General features: G+C 31.4%; 1 protein-coding gene across 1 annotated transcript in view; it reads right to left on the reverse strand.

The window, feature by feature from the left end:
• Positions 1-2,787: 2,787 nt before the first annotated feature.
• The window catches only part of LOC134716096 (lipid droplet-regulating VLDL assembly factor AUP1-like), a 41,865-nt gene continuing 20,323 nt past the window's right edge, over positions 2,788-24,329 (reverse strand). The window contains exons 11-12 of the mRNA XM_063578863.1: positions 7,914-8,068; positions 2,788-6,251 (exon numbers count right to left, since the gene is read on the reverse strand). Coding sequence (XP_063434933.1) covers positions 6,117-6,251; positions 7,914-8,068 — 290 coding nt within the window. The 3' untranslated portion in view covers positions 2,788-6,116. The remainder of the gene's footprint in view (positions 6,252-7,913; positions 8,069-24,329) is intronic.

Genomic DNA, 24,329 nt, shown 5'->3' on the forward strand with positions numbered 1-24,329 from the left:
ATGATTGACCAACCACTTGTGGTTCACCATAAACAAGATCTAATCACAAAGTAATACATTGTTGATGGCATAGACGCCAGAAACAGCATACCTATGTGTCCATTTGACTCTTGTCAAGCGACACAAAAAGCATGAAAAAAAAAGAAGAGAAGAAACAATTTATACTACAATGATAAAAAAACAAATGTGATAGCAACCTTTGACCATCATTAAATTATAGGTTCCAGACAAATAATGAATTACATTACCCTAACCTCCACTTGTGTAACAACTCCCACATAAGAACAAAGTGTCATCAGTTGGAAAAGGCTTGAATCATCAGATCAGTATAAAGCACAACAAGTAACATCAAATATGTGGTCTGATCAGTTATGAAAGTGCTTGAATCATCAGATCAGTATGAAGCACAACAAGTAACATCAAATATGTGGTCTGATCAGTAATGAAAGTGCTTGAATCATCAGATCAGTACAAAGCACAAGTAACGACAAATATGTGCTTTGATCAGTAATGAAAGTGCTTGAATCATCAGATCAGTACAAAGCACAACAAGTAACATCAAATATGTGGTCTGATCAGTTGGAAAGGGCTTGAATCATCAGATCAGTATAAAGCACAACAAGTAACATCAAATATGTGGTCTGATCAGTTATGAAAGTGCTTGAATCATCAGATCAGTATAAAGCACAACAAGTAACATCAAATATGTGGTCTGATCAGTTATGAAAGTGCTTGAATCATCAGATCAGTACAAAGCACAACAAGTAACATCAAATATGTGGTCTGATCAGTTATGAAAGTGCTTGAATCATCAGATCAGTATAAAGCACAACAAGTAACATCAAATATGTGCTCTGATCAGTAATGAAATGGAAATTAATGATTTTTTTAAAGGTTAACTTATGGCACTTGCAATTGATTTTCTTTAAACATAATATCTGGGTGATAACATTTAACATTGTTACACAATGAGTGACCATAAAACACATGCTTAACATAGTTTGTTGTAAAGTCATCTCATGATCTGTTGAGACATTTTTTTCTGTTGTCTTTTTATCAGCTTCTTTGTTTGGAGATATTTTTTATTCATTTTGTTTAAGGAGTAAAATTAAGTCAAAATATTTCCATTGAAAGATACATCATGATCATGTATTTTGCGAAATAAATATATTAACTTTTGTCTGTTTTATATTGGATGAAATGATAATCAGATGTACACAAGATGTATTATTTCTGCATCTCTTGCGTTTATCAGAAATTGGATGTTTCCTCCTGAGTAAAAGAAATGGCTTCAGGAATGTTGAGGAAGCATGCTGACCATAAAAATCGAACGTTAACAGTTGGATCCACTTCAAACCAAAGACTTGCTATAAATTGCTCTTTAGCCCAGCACACATCTCTAATGAGTGAGAGCAAATCTTATTCGCTTTAATGTGTCAGAATAGGTACAAAACCAGATGCTCCGCAGGGCGCAGCTTTATACGACCGCAGAGGTTGAACCCTGAACGGTTGGGGCAAGTATGGACACAACATTCAAGCTGGATTCAGCTCTAAATTTGGATTGTGATTAAATAGTTGACACAGCATAGGTTTCTGACACAGAATGAATGTGGTCTAATGAACTTAAAATTGTTGTTTTGCCTTTGAGCAATTCACTATGCTGTTAAATATTAATCCTCTCAAAAAAATGTTTGAAAATTTTTCTTATTTTTATGAAATTTCAAATGATTCAACTACTATTCTGGACAAAGAAAGATAACTCCAATTGAAATTTCTTGCTATTGCACAATATTGTGCAATTAGATATTTCTTGCTATTGCGCAATACTGTGCAATTGAAGATTTCTTGTTATTGCTGAGTACTGTGCAATTGAAAATTTCTTGCTATTGTACAATACTTAATATAATAATTTTAGATCCTGATTTGGACCAACTTGAAAACTGGGCCCATAATCAAAAATCTAAGTACATGTTTGGATTCAGCATATCAAAGAACCCCAAGAATTCAATTTTTGTTAAAATCAAACTTAGTTTAATTTTGGACCCTTTGCACTTTAATTAAGACCAATTTTAAAACTGGACCAAAAATTAAGAATCTACATACACAGTTAGATTTGGCATATCAAAGAACCCCAATTATTCATTACTCTGATTGAGCCTTTTGAGGATGTGTTGGGACCATGAAATCAAACCAATCTCAGGCTAACATCAATGTTATATTTGATTATAGATCAACATGACTTCATTGTACTCTTAGTAACTGTAAGAATAAATTATATTGTACTGTTTTCTGTAAATTGATTAATGTTTTATTAACCTATTACCCAATCCTATCGATGTTCTGTCATCATATATAGTACTTTCAATACTATTTTTAAATGTGGTGTATATTACAATATGTCTACAACCCTTGAAAAGAAATGATATTGTACATTTATAATGTGTCTGTCTCAAGACATTCAATCCTGTGGTTGTAGTACTGATTTGATATCTGCCATAATTGTTTTTCCAACTGGGGTGGGTCAACATGTTGTCTGATTCGTCTGAAAATTTCAGAGCAGATAGATCTTGACCTGATCAACAATTTAACCCATTGTCAGATTGCTCTAAATGTTTTAGTTGGGTGTCTGAAGGAAAAATCCAGTTATTAATGCGTTGTAGTACAGTAGGTAGAGAGCGGGCAAGCAGATGCCAACAGTTTCTGTGCAATAAGATATGAACTGTTTAACCAATGTTTTTTTTCCAAAAAAATAAAAATAAAAAATATAAAACACAAATAATAGTAGCCTAGGAATATATTTTTTTATCTTGCCTCAAGTACAGAATAAAACCCAACAGAAATTTTACATTACATATTGGCTCTTGGCATTATATCATACAAATAAACAATACAATCCATTGGTATTTTCTATGCTGTTCTCATTCACAACAAAAAGAAAGAAAATATGGTGCACACATATACATAGGCTAATTTTATTTCTGGGTGAGGTGTGCAAAGAAAATTGTTACATTTCAAACAATTCTTGACTCAGCTTTTGAGGTGATTACCAAAAATTAAATATTTTCCCTTTTTCTTACATCTTTAAATATTTCTGTGAGGTGTATATTTAGTCAAGAATATATTATTTAAAGAGCTCATGAAATATTTAAATACCTCCAAAATTCAAATTCAGGAATACATACAATAAAGAAGTATCATCTACAAAGAAGTGGCATATAATTTTATTTGATAAAATTCACCAAAAATTAATGTATTTGCAATCAGTAGAGCACATGACATATAACATTATGATAAGTAATATTTAAAATGCAAACAATTACAATGAATTCCATAATTTATCCTAAGAACAATTACAGAAATAACATGATCATATACAAGATACTTTTCTCCATAATAAATAAAAATTTGAAGCAAAAATGAAAAACATGCTAGTAATATTATTTCAAGCCATATTATTGAAGATGCATTACAATAGAGCACCAAAAACAGCAGCCAAGAATAAATTCAATCACATAAATAATTTTGTTTAACAGTCTCAACATCCTTATACAACACATTCACTTATTCATCGATAGAATTCAATTATGATATGAGTCCATCTTTACAGAATTTATTGTTAATAGTTTCAAAGAAGGAAATCCTAAAGAATTTGATCAAGTTGAAGATTTTTTAAAACTTATGGACAACAGGTCATATTGTACCAAGATTGTCCACCTTATCTGTCCGTTATTTAATTCATGTGGCAGAAAAATATTTTTAACACACCCATTCACAGGTAATACTGAACAGAATGACTTCATCTTTGGTCAACAGTCTGACAATGACAAGTTGTAAGGTGTAAGCATTTAGCCGATATGTCAGACACCTACTCTTGTTTGCCAATACTTTAGATATTTCAAAATGGTGGGTCAACTTAAAGAAAATATCATAACACCTTTCTCCTGTGCTATTAAACAAATGATTTCATATTATGTCAGCTCCTCAACAGTGATGAGTAGTAACAGTGGTGAATAGTTATGTCTGAGATCTTTACAGATCTGTCAAACACATTTACCTACGTTCTAATCCTTTAAATTACGAGTGGGGGTATGCTTTATACAACAATGTGGATTCATCTCTTTTCCTTCACATTAAATGTCCTAAACAATATTCTTATAACAATATAAGACTACACTAATTTGTAGTTGTTAGTCATATCTTCTCTGCGATGAATTAATACTGTGAGGTAGATACATTGTAATTTATTAAATAAAATAACATGATTCTTATGACCCATTTAAAACAGTGTGCTGTGACGAATGATTTGAAAATAACTTTTATTAGAAGCATCAATATATGTTATATATAAGTTAAACAAAAGTAAATATGCCTACCATAGTTAAAAGGACAAAAACAATTTGAATTTTTAAAAATTGTGATCAAATCTGAAGTTAAATTTAAACCCAATGTAAAGTTATTCATGATTGTTACAAATAAAGAACTGTTGCAGTCCTACCAATATATATATAAATGTATTCTGATTAGTAAATAAAAATAAAAACAAACTGAACAAGATATGAATAGATTTAAAGTGCATTGTTGTGCATTGCCTGTAAAATTGCAAAAAGATTTAAAAAAAAACGAAGCTCATACTTTTAAGTCTTGCCTGATTTTTATCAATATTACCGTCAGACTTTTGGTCTGACATAATACTACAAGATTATGGTCTTGGATATACAAAGTACATGCAAATAAATCTGAAAAGAAATCAGTTTCAGTTTTCTTCCAAAATGCTTTAACCCTTTCCTCCATAATGATGCCTTTTGATACCACCCCCTTTACTCCATAACGACGCCTTTTGACGCCTTTGTAGTACCTCAGTTGAAACGCTTTGACTTCAAAATGTCTGCATCAGCCTTCAAAAAATTAGTATCCAATATGAAAAGGATATTCATGAGAATATCATATTTGAATTTCATTGATGAAATTTTAATTTTCACAATAGATTAATACTTTAAACCCAATGATTTTTTTTATTAAAAAAATCCTATGCAAATCAAGTATGTAAGAAAAAAAATCCATGGAGGAAAGGCCCTCAGATTCGCAATCTTTTTGAAAATGAGATATTCAGATAATATATAAAATAAACAGCATATCATAAAACCTTCTTCCAAAATACACTACTGGTAATCTAAAATATAAACATTTCAACAATTAAAAAAATGTCAAGATTGCCAATATAACTCATTAGCAAGATTTCTTTGCTTAGTTTGACAAAACTAAACCAAACTTCACTATTTCACTTTCATAAAAGTTTGAAAAAATAAATAAATCATATCTTATTTTCTCTATACCTTGAAGGGTGTCCGTTTTAGTTCATATAATACATGATTTAAATTGTCAGACCTATCCCTCCCATGGGACATATTCTTCAGCAAATTGAGATAGTTGGCACGTCTAGTAGCTTTATACAACTAAGAAGGGCGAACAGTTGTTACACATTTGAATGACCGAAATATGGCAAGGGTAAAAGTGATTGAGTCATTAATAACATTACAAACCAATGAGGGAATTACATGTTTGATGTAGGGCCTTAAGAATGAATTTGGTGAACAATTATCATATGTTTAAATTATTTCCACATTTCAGATTAACTAAAAACTATAAACCAATATTTTTTGCAATGATAATTCAATTCAATAAACTTTTCCATAATATGAAGGAATTTCAACACATATTTATAACAGAAGAAAAACAATAATATAGATTCAACAAATAAAAACAAAAGAACATCTCTGAATGATGTCAAAATATAAAATTGATGTTCACACATTGTGTACATTTTTTTAACACATAGTCTATACACAGTGTGTATATATTTTTCACATTACACAAAGCCTGTACACAGTGTATAACTTTTTTTACACATAGTCTGTACATAGTCAATTGCCATATAAAAACCATATTGTCTGTGATGACTATTCACTCTATGATAATTATTTTCCCATTTCACTGAATTTTCTTCAACATTCTACACAATATTTTGCCTATACATCAATTGCATAAATATCAGCCAACATGTCAATGGCAACTCTTCCCATGAATGATGATAATAAAACAAAAGTAATAAAGATATGTCAGTGGAGTCCATGTTTTTCCATGTATATCTGTCTAGCAGTTTCTATCATTATTTTCTTTCTCTCCTCAAATGACTGATGTCTATCACTAGAAGATTTAGGGAAGTAATGGGCACTGTATTTCTGTTGTGCTGGCTGGAAAATAATAAATAGAATTATTACATTATTTTGATATTAACTTCATGAAATTGTAAATATGTAACAGTTTGAGGAATGACCCAATTTACATTGTACATTTTTGAATTTTCTGCATTACAGAAAAAACGCAAATTGGACATAAATAATTCTGCATGTTATGATGTACATCCATCTATTAAGTAAATAAAAGAAAGTGTGACACAAAATCCCTACATGCACTAAATAAAGCAAGGTAAAGAAATTGTTCTTTTATAGCTGATTCTCATCTAAAAGTTTTGATGATAAGGCCTCTCACACAAAGAAAGCCTCACCCATCACTACAAATTTAAAATTACCTAAATAAATTCAGTATATCATGAAAATAAGGTAAGGAGTGGGCTATCAAAAATTATAAATTAAAAAAAGCTAACAGCATCATGATGACAATCAGCAGTTTTAAAAGACTACATTCAGTTAACTAAAGATTGAGAAACCTATACTTGACCAAAAACCAGAGGTGATTTCTGATGTTCTGAAAAGGTAAGCAACTCTATCATCATAATAAACTCATCATAGATACCAGAATTGACATTTTATGCCAGACGCATGTTTTGTCTACAAAAGACTCATCAGTGAAGATCGAAACAAAAAGTGTTAAAAAGGCCAAATAAAGTATGAAGTTGAAGAGCATTGAGGACCAAAATTCTTTAAAGTTTTGCCAAACATATCTAAGGAAATCTATTCCTGAGGTAGAAAAGCCTTAGTATTTTGATAATTTTCGTCAAGAGTTTATTTATAACTATGAACATATAAACATAAACGACACCTATTGTACTGGTCATTTCAAATTTCATGCAGGTGAAAACTCACATTTTGTAACTTTAACAATGAAATAAGGATGGACTAGGTTGTGACTATGACATATGAAACATATCCATGATCATACAAGACTTTTCATAATGGTTTACACTTTCATGATGATGTCAGTAAGCTTTTCAAAACTATGACAGTAAATTTTAATTCAAACTATTGTTTTAAAATCCTAGTCAGCATTAAAATTCTATCAACACAATTCTGAAGGAAACCAGAGCTCTTGAATAGTGCATAGATATATAATATTGACACATATTCAGGTGATGCTAAAATGTTGCTACATTAAAAGTTCAAAAAAGAAAATTGATTTATTTCAATTTTTAAATAAATATAAAAAAATGAAGATGTGTTATGATTGAATATGAGACAACTATCCACCACAGTTCAATGACTAAGACATAAGCAATTACATAAATTTGTCATAAGATGTAAATAAAGACAATTACAGAATCTACCCCACATCAGACATTCATACAAAGATGCAGTGAGGTTTAGACTTTTCTGGGGATCTCAACAGCCCCTTTTATCAATGGAGAATTATTTTTTTCTATCTTCAAACCCACACTCTTTTCACCCTCTACACTTTTTTTTACAATGAGCTATAAGGTACTATCAAAGTCACATCATCTCTCAAATAGACTCAAGTTAAATAAAGTAAATATATATAAAATTTCCACCTACTGACATTTTTTTTCATCATAAACAAAACTTTATTTCATTTGACCTAACCCTCAGTTACACTAAATACTTCGGCTTCAAACATTTAGTCTTGTGTGATGTAGTGATAAAAACAATGTCAGTACTTACAGATACTTGTGTGTTGACTTTATCTCTGATTTCTTGCGATACTTCAGGAATACTGGAGGGTACTGACAGAATGCTGCTATCAGAAGCATTACGAGGTATTACTATTTTACCTTCTAATATGTTAGAGATGGTTCTATCAATATCTTTTGTTTTCACTGAAATAATAATTCGAAAATTATGAGTTTCTGCAATTAAAAATGTAACAATCACAATCTTTAATTGTGAAATTATATAGGAGATTTAATAGTCCAAGGGCTTGAAGAGGAAGTTACTTATCATTTTTTCTGATTTGTTTAGACAAGTTAAATAAGACATCATGCTCATTTTTTTGATGTTTTTTTTAATGGCTTATTTTATATTGACTTAACTTGAGATTTTATGCAATAGAGATTTATAATTGCAAAGTCCAAGTATGTTTTGGTATTTGTCTTTTCAATTAAATCAATAAAATAAATAAATTTTGGATTAATTAATATTTGTAGGGTACTGAAATTTGTGGAGTGAACCATGAATTTAAAAGGAAATACATGTACAATTTTTCATTTACTAACTTTAACAGACCAGAATAAAGGGCTGTGCTTTAGCGCATGATACGCCCGTTGCTCTTTTAACATGTCTTTTATGCTTTAAATGAATTTATATGATCAACTAGAAATAGTGTGAGCCCTGTCAAATACCCCCCCCCAAATAATAAATAACCAGATGCTTCACAGGGCGTAGCTTTATACGACCGCAGAGGTTGAACCCTGAACGGTTGGGGCAAGTATGGACACAACATTCAAGCTGGATTCAGCTCTAAATTTGGATTGTGATTAAATAGTTGACACAGCATAGGTTTCTGACACAGAATGAATGTGTTCTAATGAACTTTAAATTTTTGTTTTCTCTTAGAGCAATTCACTATGCTGTTCAATATTAATCCTCTCAAAAAAATGTTTGAAGAAATTTTCTATTTATTTATGAAATTTCAAATGAGAAAAATTGAACCCAATTTTTTAGTCACATCCCCCTTTCCCTTATTCCAAAACTAATTTCAATTAAAATATTCTAATGGAGTTTGCAACAATAACTACTCATTTAAATACATCATAAAATATTAAGATGTAAAAAAACTGCTTGTTATCACTGAATGGTAAAGATTATTTAATAAATTTATCAGTTGGTAGTAAAAAGTGAATATACATTGTATATTGTATATAACAAAGATTTAAGTTGATTCTGGACAAAGAAAGATAACTCCAATTAAAAAAAATTCTTGCAATAAGATATTTCTTGCTTACTATTTTGAACAAAGAAAGATAACTCTAATTAAAAAAAAATTTGCTATTTCACAATATTGTGAAATTAGATATTTCTTGCCATTGCACAATACTGTGCAATTGAAAAGACTTGCTATTCCACAATACTTAATATAATAATTTTAGATCCTGATTTGGACCAACTTGAAAACTGGGCCCATAATCAAAAATCTAAGTACATGTTTAGATTCAGCATATCAAAGAGGCCCAAGAATTTAATTTTTGTTAAAATCAAACTTAGTTTAATTTTGGACTCTTTGGACCTTAATGTAGGCCAATTTGAAAACGGGACCAAAAATGAAGAAACTACATACACAGTTAGATTTGGCATATCAAAGAACCCCATTTATTCAATTTTTGATGAAATCAAAAAAGTTTAATTTTGGACCCCGATTTGGGCCAACTTGAAAACTAGGCCAATAATAAAAAATCTAAGTTCATTTTTAGATTCAGCATATCAAAAAACCCCAAGGATTCAATTTTTGTTAAAATCAAACTAAGTTTAATTTTGGACCCTTTGGACCTTAATGTAGACCAATTTGAAAACGGGACCAAAAGTTAAGAATCTACATACGCAGTTAGATTCGGCATATCAAAGAACCCCAATTATTCAATTTTGATGAAATCAAACAAAGTTTAATTTTGGACCCTTTGGGCCCCTTGTTCCTAAACTGTTGGGACCAAAACTCCCAAAATCAATACCAACTTTCCTTTTATGGTCATTAACCTTGTGTTTAAATTTCATAGATTTCTATAAACTTATACTAACGTTATGGTGCCAAAACCAAGAAAAATGCTTATTTGGGTCCCTTTTTAGCCCCTAATTCCTAAACTGTTGGGACCTAAACTCCCAAAATCAATACCAATCTTCCTTTTGTGGTCATAAACATTATGTTTAAATTTCATTGATTTCTATTTACTTAAACTAAAGTTATTGTGCGAAAACCCAGAATAATGCTTATTTGGGCCCTTTTTTGGCCCCTAATTCCTAAACTGTTGAAACCAAAACTCCCAAAATCAATCCCAACCTTTCTTTTGTGGTCATCAACCTTGTGTCAAAATTTCATAGATTTCTATTAACTTAAACTAAAGTTATAGTGCGAAAACCAAGAAAATGCTTATTTGGGCCCTTTTTGGCCCCTAATTCCTAAAATGTTGGGACCAAAACTCCAAAAAATCAATACCAACCTTCCTTTCATGGTCATAAACCTTGTGTTAAAATTTCATAGATTTCTATTCACTTTTACTAAAGTTAGAGTGCGAAAACTAAAAGTATTCGGACGACGACGACGACGACGACGACGACGACGACAACGTGATAGCAATATACGACGAAAATTTTTATAAATTTGCGGTCGTATAAAAATGCACAAAAAAATTGGCACTATTAAGGCTACCTCAAATTTAACTAAGTTTGTTGTCTTAATTTTTCATCCATTCATAAAATTTTGTGAAAGTGTTAGTTATTGTCCCAAAATTGGAAAAATCCCCCCTTTTTTAAGCATAAAAATTCATAACACGGAAATGTAAAATCTGAAATTTATAAAAATTGAAAGGGAGCTTACCTCAATAGATATAAACAATTCACCAAAGTTTCATGGACATTGGTGAAAGCCTTTTTGAGTTATTGTCCGAAGTGTTAAAAATCACCCTTTTTTATGAATAAAGCCCCATAAATCCAAAACTTAAAATCTGAAATTTATAAAAATTGAAAGGGAGCTTACATCAATAGATATAAACAATTCACCAAAGTTTCATGGACATTGGTGAAAGCCTTTTTGAGTTATTGTCCGAAGTGTTAAAAATCCCCCTTTTTAGCTCACCTGGCCCAAAGGGCCAAGTGAGCTTTTCTCATCACTTGGCGTCCGGCGTCCGGCGTCGTCCTGCGTTAACTTTTACAAAAATCTTCTCCTCTGAAACTACTAGGCCAAATTTAACCAAACTTGGCCACAATCATCATTGGGGTATCTAGTTTAAAAATTGTGTCCGGTGACCCCGCCAACTAACCAAGATGGCCGCCATGGCTATAAATAGAACATAGGGGTAAAATGCAGTTTTTGGCTTATAACTCAAAAACCAAAGCATTTAGGGCAAATCTGACATGGGGTAATATTGTTAATCAGGTTAAGATCTATCTGCCCTGAAATTTTCAGATGAATCTGACATTCCGTGGTTAGGTTGCTGCCCCTGAATTGGTAATTTTAAGGAAATTTTGTTGTTTTTGGTTATTATCTTGAATATTATTTTAGATAGAGATAAACTGTAAAAAGCAATAATGTTCAGCAAAGTAAGATCTACAAATAAGTCAACATGACCAAAATGATCAGTTGACCACTTTAGGAGTTATTGCCCTTTATAGTCAATTTATAACCATTTTTCGTAAATCTTAGTAATCTTTTAGAAAAATCTTCTCCTCTGAACCTGCTGGGCCAAATTATTTGAAACTTGGCCACAATCATTATTGGGGTATCTACTTTAAAAATTGTGTCCGGTGACCCCGCCAACTAACCAAGATGACCGCCATGGCTATAAATAGAACATAGGGGTAAAATGCAGTTTTTGGCTTATAACTCAAAAACCAAAGCATTTAGAGCAAATTTGACATTGGGTAAAATTGTTAATCAGGTGAAGATCTATCTGCCCTGAAATTTTCAGATGAATTGGACAACTTGTTTTTGGGTTGCGGCCCCTGAATTGGTAATTTCAAGGAAATTTTGCTGTTTTTGGTTATTATATTGAATATTATTATAGATATAGGTAAACTGTAAACAGCAATAATGTTCAGCAAGGTCAGATTTACAAATAAGTCAACATGACCAAAATGGTCAGTTGACCTCTTTAGGAGTAATGGCCCTTTAAAGTCAATTTTTAACCATTTTTCGTAAATTTTATATATCTTTTACTAAAATCTTCTTCTCTGAAACTGCTGTGCCAAATTGATCCAAACTTGGCCACAATCATCTTTGGGGTTTCTTGTTTAAAAAATGTGTCCAGTGACCTGGCCATCAAACCAAGATGGCCGCCACGGCTAAAAATAGAACATAGGGGTAAAATGCAGTTTTTGGCTTATAACTCAAAAACCAAATAATTTAGAGAAAATCTGACATGAAGTAAAATTGTTAATCAGGTCAAGATCTATCTGCCCTGAAATTTTCAGATGAATTGGACAACCTGTTTTTGGGTTGCGGCCCCTGAATTGGTAATTTTAAGGAAATTTTGCTGTTTTTGGTTATTATATTGAATATTATTATAGATTTAGGTAAACTGTAAACAGCAATAATGTTCAGCAAAATAAGATCTACAAATAAGTCAACATGAACGAAATGGTCAATTGACCCCTGTAGGAGTTATTGACCTTTGTAGTCAATTTTCAATCTGCTTCCTTTGTTTAATATTCACATAGACCAAGGTGAGCGACACAGGCTCTTTAGAGCCTCTAGTTTATGAATAAAGCCCCATGAATCCAAAACTTAAAATCTTAAATTAAAAAAAAACAAAAGGGAGATTACAAATATAAACAATTCACCAAAGTTTCATGGACATTGGTGAAAGCCTTTATGAGTTATTGTCCAAAGTGTTGAAAATCCCCCCTTTTTTATGAATAAAGCCCCATAAATCCAAAACTTAAAATCTGAAATTAAAAAAATACAAAAGGGAGCTTACGTCAATAGATATAAACAATTCACCAAAGTTTCATGGACATTGGTGAAAGCCTTTTTGAGTTATTGTCCGAAGTGTTGAAAATCCCCCCTTTTTTATGAATAAAGCCCCATAAATCCAAAACTTAAATTCTGAAATTAAAAAAAACCGAAAGGGAGCTTACGTCAATAGATATAAACTATTCACTTAAGTTTCATGGAAATTGGTGAAGGTGTTTTTAAGTTATTGTCCAAAGTGTGGAAGGACGGACGGACAGAGGTATACCATAATACATCCCGTCCCGGGCGTATAAAAACATGAGGCTGTCACAACGACAGCAAACCAGATTTATTTATTTTACGATGACCTATAGTTGTTAAAGTTTGTGTCATTTTGGTCTTTTGTGGATAGTTGTCTCATTGGCAATCATACCACATCTTCTTTTTAACATTATCAACATTTATTTGTGTCACAATTTTTCGATCTTTCAAGAACCATAACTTCTGAACAGTAAAAGTCAATGATTGAACTTGACCTCCATTTTGTCAACAGTAACAACATATTAAAATTTGAAAAGCTTTGGTTGAACAGTTCATGAGTAAATGCACGGACACAACTGGAAACACCATTTTTCAATCTTTCAAGAACCATAACACCTGAACAGTAAAAGTCAAAATCGTCATTATTGAACCTGACCTCCATTTTGTCATCAGCAACAACATATTAAAATTTGGGAAGCTTTGGTTGAACAGTTCATGAGTAAATGCACGGACACAACTGGAAACGCCATTTTTCAATCTTTCAAGAACCATAACTCCTGAACAGTAAAAGTCAAAATCGTCAATATTCAACTTGATCTCCATTTTGTCATCAGTAACAACATACTAAAATTTGAAAAGCTTTGGTTGAACGGTTCATGAGTTAATGCACAGACAACATTTGGTTTCTGTCCGCCCGACCATCCGACCGCCGTACATCTCCCCCAAATCAATAACCGACATTTTTGCAGTCTCTAAAAACACCGCAAAGGACCTCCTTTGTGCACAAAGGAGCACAAAAGGAGCACTAAGGGTCCAAAAGAAGTTTGATAAGAGCACAAAGGACCTGAAATTCACTTTAAAGCAAAAAATTATTATAATTCCTGAAGAAAAATGTAAAAAAATTAATTAATTTCAATAAAAATTGCGATTTTTATAATGTACGATTTGGTGTTATCACCGGTATCGGTTTGGAACCGACATCAGATCCGGGCTAGGTGATAGTTCATGTATGTGAAATTTTTAACTAGTTATAATAGTTATATAAACAGAGACTATATGTCTCTGATTTTAATGACAAAAACGTCAATTAGTATGCTTAATATTTTTAGTTGTAATAAAGAGACTTTACCAAAACTACGAAAATTATGTAAGTATTACGAGCACAAAGGACCACAAAGTAGTTGATAAGTGCACAAAGGAACTGAAATTATTTATGAAATGGGGGAAATTATTTCCAACGAAAAAATATTGATTTTGTCACAAAAAAAAACGTCTCGAGTTAAACATGTTAAATTGGTATTAAAGTTGAAGATTTACGAATCGTGTTCTGTAATCGGTACGGATGTATTGAAAAATATTGAGAAAACACAAACATATAAGTAAATACAGACTGGACATGAAACCGAAAATAAATAAATAAAGCAAACTCTGTTTGTCAAGATTTATATCCATTTGAAAATTTAAAGAACTTGCGACAGGTTTAGGATATCTTTACTAAGACCCTCATTAGACAGTTTCAAGATAAGGTCTGATATATGTCTGAGGAGGTAAACGGACAGAAAGTCACAAATATTTTTTTGATAATTGTTAAATATATTTTGAAATATTTTTATATTTTTTTCACAAATATTCATTTTTAAGTTTAGGAGCTCATTAACCTTGATAAATGAAAATGTGTTAACTTTTAATCATGCAGAGGATATATATTTATGGCAGCACTCCTTTTGCACCAATTACTTTTTTTCAGGGGTATCATTTGTGCCAATATTTTTTTTCTCAAATGTATCAATTGCGCCAGTTTTCGGAACTCCTTTGCGCCAATTTACCTGAACACATATTGATCGTACATATTAAAGATTAATATATATTTAGTATCATTTTTGTCTTATACATTTTTATTCATTAAATAATTGTTACTGTTGTTGGTGAAAGGTGAGTATAAAAAATAGGATTACCATTAAACTAAAGGTATGCATATTAACAAACAGGTAAACACAAATTATTACCAGATGCTCCGCAGGGTGTAGCTTTATACGACCGCAGAGGTTGAACCCTGAACGGTTGGGGCAAGTATGGACACAACATTCAAGCTGGATTCCGCTCTAAATTTGGATTGTGATTAAATAGTTGACACAGCATAGGTTTCTGACACAGAATGAATGTATTCAAATGAACTTAAAATTTTTGTTTTCTCTTAGAGCAATTCACTATGCTGTTGAATATTAATCCTCTCAAAAAAATGTTTGAAAATTTTTCTTATTTTTATGAAATTTCAAATGATTCAACTACTATTCTGGACAAAGAAAGATAACTCCAATTGAAATTTCTTGCTATTGCACAATATTGTGCAATTAGATATTTCTTGCTATTGCGCAATACTGTGCAATTGAAGATTTCTTGTTATTGCTGAGTACTGTGCAATTGAAAATTTCTTGCTATTGTACAATACTTAATATAATAATTTTAGATCCTGATTTGGACCAACTTGAAAACTGGGCCCATAATCAAAAATCTAAGTACATGTTTGGATTCAGCAAAAATGTTTGAAGAAATTTTCTTTTTATTTATGAAATTTCAAATGAGAAAAATTTAACCCAATTTTTTATTCACATCCCCCTTTCCCTTATTCCAAAACTGATCTCAATTAAAATTTCTAATGGAGTTTGCAACAATAACTACCAGGGATGGGGTAATCGTAATCTGTAATCGTAATCGATTGTAATTGATTACATTTTTTCAAGTAATCGACAGTAATCTGTAATCGAAGACATTTTCGATTACATGTAATCGTAATTTAATCGATTACAGCAAAAATTTGGATGTAATCATCGATTACTTTTCGATTACATTTCGATTACTTTTGTTAAATATTTTGATAAAAAATAACCTATTTCAGAGAAAATTATGTATGTTATCACTTTGTAGTGCAGATAAAATATCATGCATCAACAATACTTGAGAGTTAAGCAACTGCCCTATTTCTATCTATTGTCTCAAGCTGCATTTTGAGTAACCAGTTCCTCTACCTAAATTCACTTTATATCTGACTTTTGAAACAAATGAATGTATGTGCTTGCCAATAATTCAAGAGCTTTGATATTTAAATAAGAAAATATATTTGAAATAATAACTAGAGGCTCTCAAGAGCCTGTGTCGCTCACCTGTTACTGTATTTACTGATGTCGGTCATCTTGGTTGGTAGGTGGGGTCATTAGACACTTTTTTTAAATAGATACCATAGTGATGATTGTGGTCACGTTTAGTTTAATATGGCCCATAGTTTTAGAAAAGAAGATTGTTGTACAAGTTACAAAAATGACGAAAATTTGTTCAAAATTGACTATAAAGGGCAATAACTCCTTAAGGGGTACTCTTACAATTTTTATCATGTTGACTTATTTGTAGATCCTACTTAGCTGAACAAAATTGCTGTTTACAGTTTATCTCTATCTATAATAGTATTCAAGATAATAACCAAAAACTGCAAAATTTCCTTAAAATTACCAATTTTAGGACAGCAACCCAATCACCAGTTGTCAGATTCATTTGAAAATTTGCGAGGGGATAGATATTATTCTGATGGACATTTAAATCTTGAAAGATTTGCCCTAAATGTCTTACTTTTAAAGATATAAATCAAAAACTGCATTTTACCACTATGTTCTAATTTTAGCCATGTCGGCCATTTTGTTTGATAGGCGGTGTCATCGGACACATTTTTCAAACTATATACCACAAAGATAATTATCGCCAAGTTTGGTTTAATTTGGCCATGTAGTTTCAGAGAAGAAGATTTTTATACAAGTTACAAAAACTGACGAAAATTTGTTAAAAATTGACTATAAAGGGCAATAACTCCTAAAGGGGTTGACTGACAAATTTGAGCATGTTGACTTATTTGTAGGTTTTACTTTGCTGAACATTATTGCTGTTTACAGTTTATCTCTATCTATAATAGTATTCAAGATAATAACCAAAAACTGCAAAATTTCCTTAAAATAACCAATTCAGGGGCAGCAACCTAACAACGGATTGTCCGATTCATCTGAAAATTCTAGGGCAGATAGATCTTGACCTGATTAACAATTTTACCCCATGTCAGATTTGCTCTAAATGTTTTGGTTTCAAAGATATAAGCCAAAATATACATTTTACCCCTGTGTTCTATTTTTAGCCATGGCGGCCATCTTGGTTGGATGGCCAGGTCACCGGACACATTTTTTAAACTAAATACCCCAAGGATGATTGTGGCCAAGTTTGGTAAAATTTGGCCCAGTAGTTTCAGAGGAGAAGATTTTTGTAAAAGTTTACGGACGACGGACGACGGACGACGGACGCCGGACGACGGACGCCAAGTGATGAGAAAAGCTCACTTGACCTTTCAGGTCAGGTGAGCTAAAAAGTAAAATCACAAAAATACTGAACTCAGAGGAAAATCAATACGGAAAGTCCATAATCACATGGCAAAATCAAATAACAAAACGCATCAAAAACGAAAATAGACAAGAACTGTCATATTCCTGACTTGGTACAGGCATTTTCAAATGCAGAAAATGGTGGATTAAACCTGGTTCTATAGTGCTAACCCTCTCTCTTTAATAAGAGTCTCATCAAATTCCGTTATATTGACATGATGCGTTAAATAAACAGTCACAATTAATAAAATAGTCAAAATATGAGTACATCAGTCATCATCACATAACAATTTTAAAAGGGACAATTTAACAGAACACAAAAACATCTATCTACGAACACATGGATTGACTTGAGTGTCTGACGTCATAAAATTTTTATTCGTCACATAAGTTTGTCGTTCAATGTGCATACAAACAGTTTTAAAATTTACATAGGCAATGTAAGCATACAGAGTTAAAAAATCAAAAGTATGTAAGAACAAATTACAGAAATAGACCGAGATTTAAACTAGTCCAAAAGTTATAGGTAGAATTTATAAAAATCCAAAAATAGTTAATTCCACTACGCGATTGAATGATTTTGACGTTTGTGGTTCAACGTATATAGTAATTCATAATAGAAATATATCATAATATTTGATTTCTTAAGTGTTATGATATACATGTATATAAATTAGATTAAAAAAAGAACACAAAATTATTTCAACAATGAACCAATGGCAATGCATAGCAATTCTTTTCAGAAATAGATATATGTATCCGGTTATTCCCTTTGACATTATAAAATTTTGTATACAATTTGATTAAAGATGTTAACAAATCTTAACAACATTCTTGCCTTTACTAATGAGATGATCAAAGTCTTCTAATCAATAACAAACATACTTTGTTTTTATTTCAATTATCTTATGTCTAATTCAGAAGGAAATTTACAATATTTAGCCCCAGGTTATAAATTATACTCCAGTGGCAGTTAAATAATCTGTAATTAGGGTGGTTATCTTAACAAAAGGTTTAAATCATGCATGTCATTATAAAAATTAATTTTGATCTGAAAAATTAGGTGAACTAATTAATTATTCTACTTTTTTTATATTTCCTTAAACATTATAATTAACTATGCAAAATTTTTTTTTTAAAGAGTTAAAACATAAAAGCTTACATAAGTCAGTAAGAAAGCTAAATTTTTGAAAAACAATAAGTTATGAATAAGTGATTATTGCAATGCGATGACATCTTTCATTTTTGTTGAAAGTCCAAATTTCCAGATTCTTTAAATATTTCTAATCTTCATCAAGAAAGAGATTTGATCTAAAAAAAACAGCTATTAACTTATAATTTAGAAACAATGCTTTGAATGCTGCATTTGGTAAAGATTTTAATTTCCACTATACAAATGTTGAGCAATATAGTTGTGTTTTACTCATGTTATTTTTTGTTGAAATGTTGAAGTATGTAATTGACAGTAATCGAAAAGTAATGTAATTACTTTTGACAAAGTAATCGATTGTAATCGATTACATACTAAAATTTGAGTAATCGATTATTAATCGATTGCACACAAATCCTTCATGTAATCGATTATTAATCGATTACATTTGTCAGTAATCTAGCCCATCCCTGGTAGCTTCTATAATGCTCTAAGAACAGGGCTAAGTATTAGTAAAATACTGAATCAAAAACATGTATACTCATTGGATCACATCTTCAAACTAAGATATTCAAATTTTATTTATTTGTCATTTCAAATCTTGTCATAAACATATCAAGACAATAGTAATCTTGAAATAAATATTTTAAAATATTTCTCTGACAGAGTAGTTTATAATGACAATATATATCTATACAGACATGGACATTTTAAATGCACACCAGTTTAAATACCTATCAAATATCTGATATGTACTTAATTTAAACTTATTTATAACTTCACTGTTTACCTGAGTAGATTACTTTGTACAATCACTTAAGATATAAACCAGGAAGAAGAATACGTCACACAGTAAACAATAATGGCGTTCTCTGGATCAGTCCAGAAAAGTCAAATACCTATTAACTGTCAATTTTGTGAAACACAGAAATCTATTAAGTGGAAATGTCTAGATTGTAGCCTTTTAATTTGTGACCATTGTAAGGACAAAATACATTTAAAAATCAAGAATGCAAAGGATCATAAGATAATAAATATCAAAGACATTGGACTACACACAGAAGAATTGGATTTTACTAACATTAAGTGCCAACAACATGCAGGACAATCTTGCTGTCTTTTTTGTACCACATGTGACCATCTTGTTTGCCCTACATGCTTTGCAAAAGTCCATAAGAAACATGATTTAATAGAAATCAATGAAGCATATGACATTAAAAAAGATGATTTGAAGAAAGAGCAAACTAAAACTCAGAAAAATAAAATTGAAATCAAAACAAGAATGGATAAACTCCGCCAAATGGAAGCTGTTGAAGGTTTTAAATATGAAAAAGTGAGACAAGATATCGAGTTACAAGAGAAAGCCTTGAAACAAGCAGTTGAAAAATATGCTGAAAAACTCAAAGAAGAATTAGATCAGAACTGTAAAACTACTGTCCAAGCCATTGAAGGAGATATTAATGCCAATTTAAATTCCATTAATCAAGCAGATGTGAAATATGATGAAATGGAAGATTTCATGAATACTACTGATGTTGCCAAATTTTTCAAAGAGGTTTCAGAAATGAAAAAGTACACAGACATATCAATAGAAAAAAGTGTGTCAAAATATCAATCTATACCAGAGTTTATCCCCGGGGAGATCACTCAGTCTAATTTGGGGATTTTACAGAAAGATGATAGTCTTTGTGGTCAATTAAGAGTCAGCATAAACATTAACACACAATATCAAACTACTCTATCTATTGTAGGCTGTATAGCTCCATCCTCAGATGAATCACTATGGATATCTTGTAATAAAGATGAAGTATTACTGAAAGCAAAACCTGAAGGATCCAGTCTGAAGACATCATCTACCTTCAACATCAAGGTCTATGACATGGCAATAACTTCATCAAACGATCTTCTTGTCAAAGTTAAAGGGGAATCCAGACTTAAAATGATCAACAGCAGTACTGGTGAACTGACTGACTCTGTATATGATACTACCCCATTCACTTCTACAGCAATCCACGTGACATCTGATAATAAAGTCATTATAGGAGGATTTAATCATAAACAAGATACAACAGCTGTCATGGTGATGTCTGAGAAAGGAGATCAAGAGGCTGTGTATGAACATGACCAACATAATCAACCTCTATTTAGAAAAGCACAGAATATAACAAGTACAAGTAATGGTTATATTCATGTGGCAGATTATAAACAAAGTCATGGTAAAGGTAGAATAGTAGTGCTAGGACATGATGGTGATGTAATCAATACTTATACAGGACATAAGGAAATAAACAAGGCAAACACATGGAAACCAGACTGCATAGTAACAACACCTAGAGACAATGTCATTGTAACTGATAGGGACACTCATACACTTCACATACTAAATAATTCAGGAGTATTTTTGACTTCATACAACACCAGAGACATAGGAATAATACATCCAATGTCTCTTGCCTTCACATCAACAGGACAGCTCTATATAGGATGTTCTAGGGTAGCAAGAAGTGAAACCAAGGAAGCTAAATTATATGAAGTTAACATTCCTGGATGCTGAACACTTTGTTCCAAAACCACCTCTTTCTGTGAGAAACATTCTCTATCGTAATCAATTCAAATCAATACATTTTTCCTTTTACAAATGAAAACTAACGATGATCATAAACTTAAATCAGATCATTATAGAAAATGGACACCATTAGACACATCAAGTGCAGATAATCATTTTTCATGGTCTTACTTTGTATTTATGAAAATGAAACAAACACAAAATGAAAATGGATTATTTCTTATTTTGACAAGTGGACAAACTGCAAGTTTTATTATAAACTACCAGGACTTTTACCGTATTCATATTCAAGACAATATAATATGACCTAGAAAAGATAATTGGTCTTTTTGTATATAAGTATTAAATGTTGTATATACAATTTTGTTTATGTTACACATTTGTTTAGCTTTGGTGTAGGTCTGTATCTTAATTCTGTAATAAAACACCTCTAAAAACTTTTTGCTTTTATCATGCATACAAACCATACTCAAATGTTGGCAAAAGTAGTTTTCAAATTCTAAAATCTTAATCAAATAAGAAATTATCCAGGTAGCAAACAAAATCTGAGGGATAGATATTCAGATTCTGTCAAAGTAAATTAATTGATAAAATTAAAGATTTGATCAATTATCAAATGAACTCAGTACTAGAGCTAGTAATGATGTTAAGTTTATGTTGATGGTTGAACCAATGTATTGAGTTAAGACTGTTGCATCTGATTGAACAGTTAAGGGGGCTCCTGGGTATAATTTTTTTTTTTCTAATATAGGATTTTGCTATATCTTTTTATAAATAAACTTTATTATATACTTAAAAGAAAAATTAAATAAAAAAATGGGGTCACCGTTCATTTAAGCTCACAATCTGCCTCCGGAAGAAGCATACATTTTTTGTAAATGTCATTTTTTTCTGTTGAACTAATAGGGGAAATATAGGTAATATCGAAATAAAAAAATAACCTAATATAAGAAATCGCTTAAATTTTACAATTATTTGAAAACAATAATAAACTAGAGGCTCTAAAGAGCCTGTGTCGCTCACCTTGGTATATGTGAATTAAACAAAGGAAGCAGACAGTTCATGACAAAATTGTGTTAAGGTGATTCACCGTGATTGTGATGTGTTTGTACATCTTACTTTACTGAAAATTCTTGCTGCTTACAATTATCTCTATCTATAATGAACTTGTTTGTGTAGTTACAGTGGAAAATGTTAGTAAAAATTTACAAATTTTATGAAAATTGTTAAAAATTGATTATAAAGGACAATAACTTCTTAGGGGGTCAAATGACCAAAATGGTCATTTTGACTTTTTTTTTAGTCTTAAATTGCTGTACATTATTGCTGTTTACAGTTTATCTCTATCTATAATAATATTCAAGATAGTAACCCAAAACAGCAAAATTTCCTTAAAATTACCAATTTAGGGGCAGCACCCTAACAACGAGTTGTCCCATTCATCTTAAAATTTCAGGGCAGATAGATCTTGACCAGATAAACAATTTTACCTCTTGTCGGATTTGCTCTAAATGCTTTGATTTTTGAGTAATAACCAAAAACTGCATTTAACCTCCATGTTCTATTTTTAGCCGTGGTGGCCATCTTGGATGGTTGGCCAGGTAAAAAAAATCAATTTTTAAACTAGATACATCAATGATGATTGTGGCTAAGTTTGGATTAATTTGGCCCAGTAGTTTCAGAGAAGAAGATTTTTGTAAAAGGTGATGGATATTTACGAAAAATGGTTAAAAATTGACTATAAAGGGCAACAACTCCTAAAGGGGTCAACTGACCATTTTGGTCATGTTGACTTATTTGTAAATCTTACTTTGCTGAACATTATTGCTGTTTACAGTTTATCTCCATCTATAATAATATACAAGATAATAACCAAAAACAGTAAAATTTCCTTAAAATTACCAATTAAGGGGCAGCAACCCAACAATGGGTTGGCTGATTCATCTGAAAATTTCAGGGCAGATAGATGGCTCAATATCTTTAATTGTTTTTCCATAGGCCGTAATGGTAACGTTTTTTCCTGTAGCTCAGTCCATATTGTAAACTTGGATATGTATGATAGCTCGTTTCGAAGCTGTGACATTTTCACATATGTGGTTAAATTTTCGGGGTACGAAGTGAGATTACTTTTTCCATAAATTAGCAAACCCCGAACATCCTTTTGTGATGCAGCTCCTTGTGGTAAAATATCCCCTTTTTAACACAATAAGTTCTTTGAAAATTTAATACTTTGAACACATTCAAAAGCTCCATAGTTTTTACACATTTATTCTATGTTCCTCTACTTTCCTAATCACCACAAATAATTAAGTTCAGTCATTTGTAAAAAATAGAAACATGTCCAATATCACTACACAGAGATTTTCTCTTTACACATGACTTTTGAGTTCCTCATTTCAAGGCGCATTATGGATGTTGTCCCAGATCTTGACCTGATTATCAATTTAACCCCTGTCAGATTTGCTCTAAATGCTTTGGTTTTTTGAGTTATAGGCCAAAAACTGCATTTTACCCCTATGTTCTATTTTTAGCCATGGCTGCCATCTTGAATGGTTGGCTGGGTCAAAAAACACAAACTTTAAACTAGATACATCAATGATGATTGTGGCTAAGTTTGGATTAATTTGGCCCAGTAGTTTCAGAGGAGAAGATTTTTGTAAAAGATCATGGATATTTATGAAAAATGGTTAACAATTGACTATAAAGGGCAATAACTCCTAAAGGGGTCAACTGACCATTTTGATCATGTTCACTTATTTGTAAATCTTACTTTGCTGAACATTATTGCTGTTTACAGTTTATCTTCATCTATAATAATATTCAAGATAATAACCAAAAACAGTAAAATTTCCTTAAAATTACCAATTTAGGGGCAGCAACCCAACAATGGGTTGTCTGATCCATCTGAAAATTTAAGGGCAGATAGATCTTGACCTGATAAACAATTTTACCCCATGTCAGATTTGCTCTAAATGCTTTGGTTTTGGAGTTATAAGCCAAAAACTGCATTTTACCCCTATGTTCTATTTTTAGCCATGGCAGCCATCTTGGATGGTTGGCCAGGTCAAAAAAACACAAACTTTAAACT

Source organism: Mytilus trossulus, chromosome 4 (assembly GCF_036588685.1).
Source record: "Mytilus trossulus isolate FHL-02 chromosome 4, PNRI_Mtr1.1.1.hap1, whole genome shotgun sequence".
Lineage (NCBI taxonomy): Eukaryota > Metazoa > Mollusca > Bivalvia > Mytilida > Mytilidae > Mytilus > Mytilus trossulus.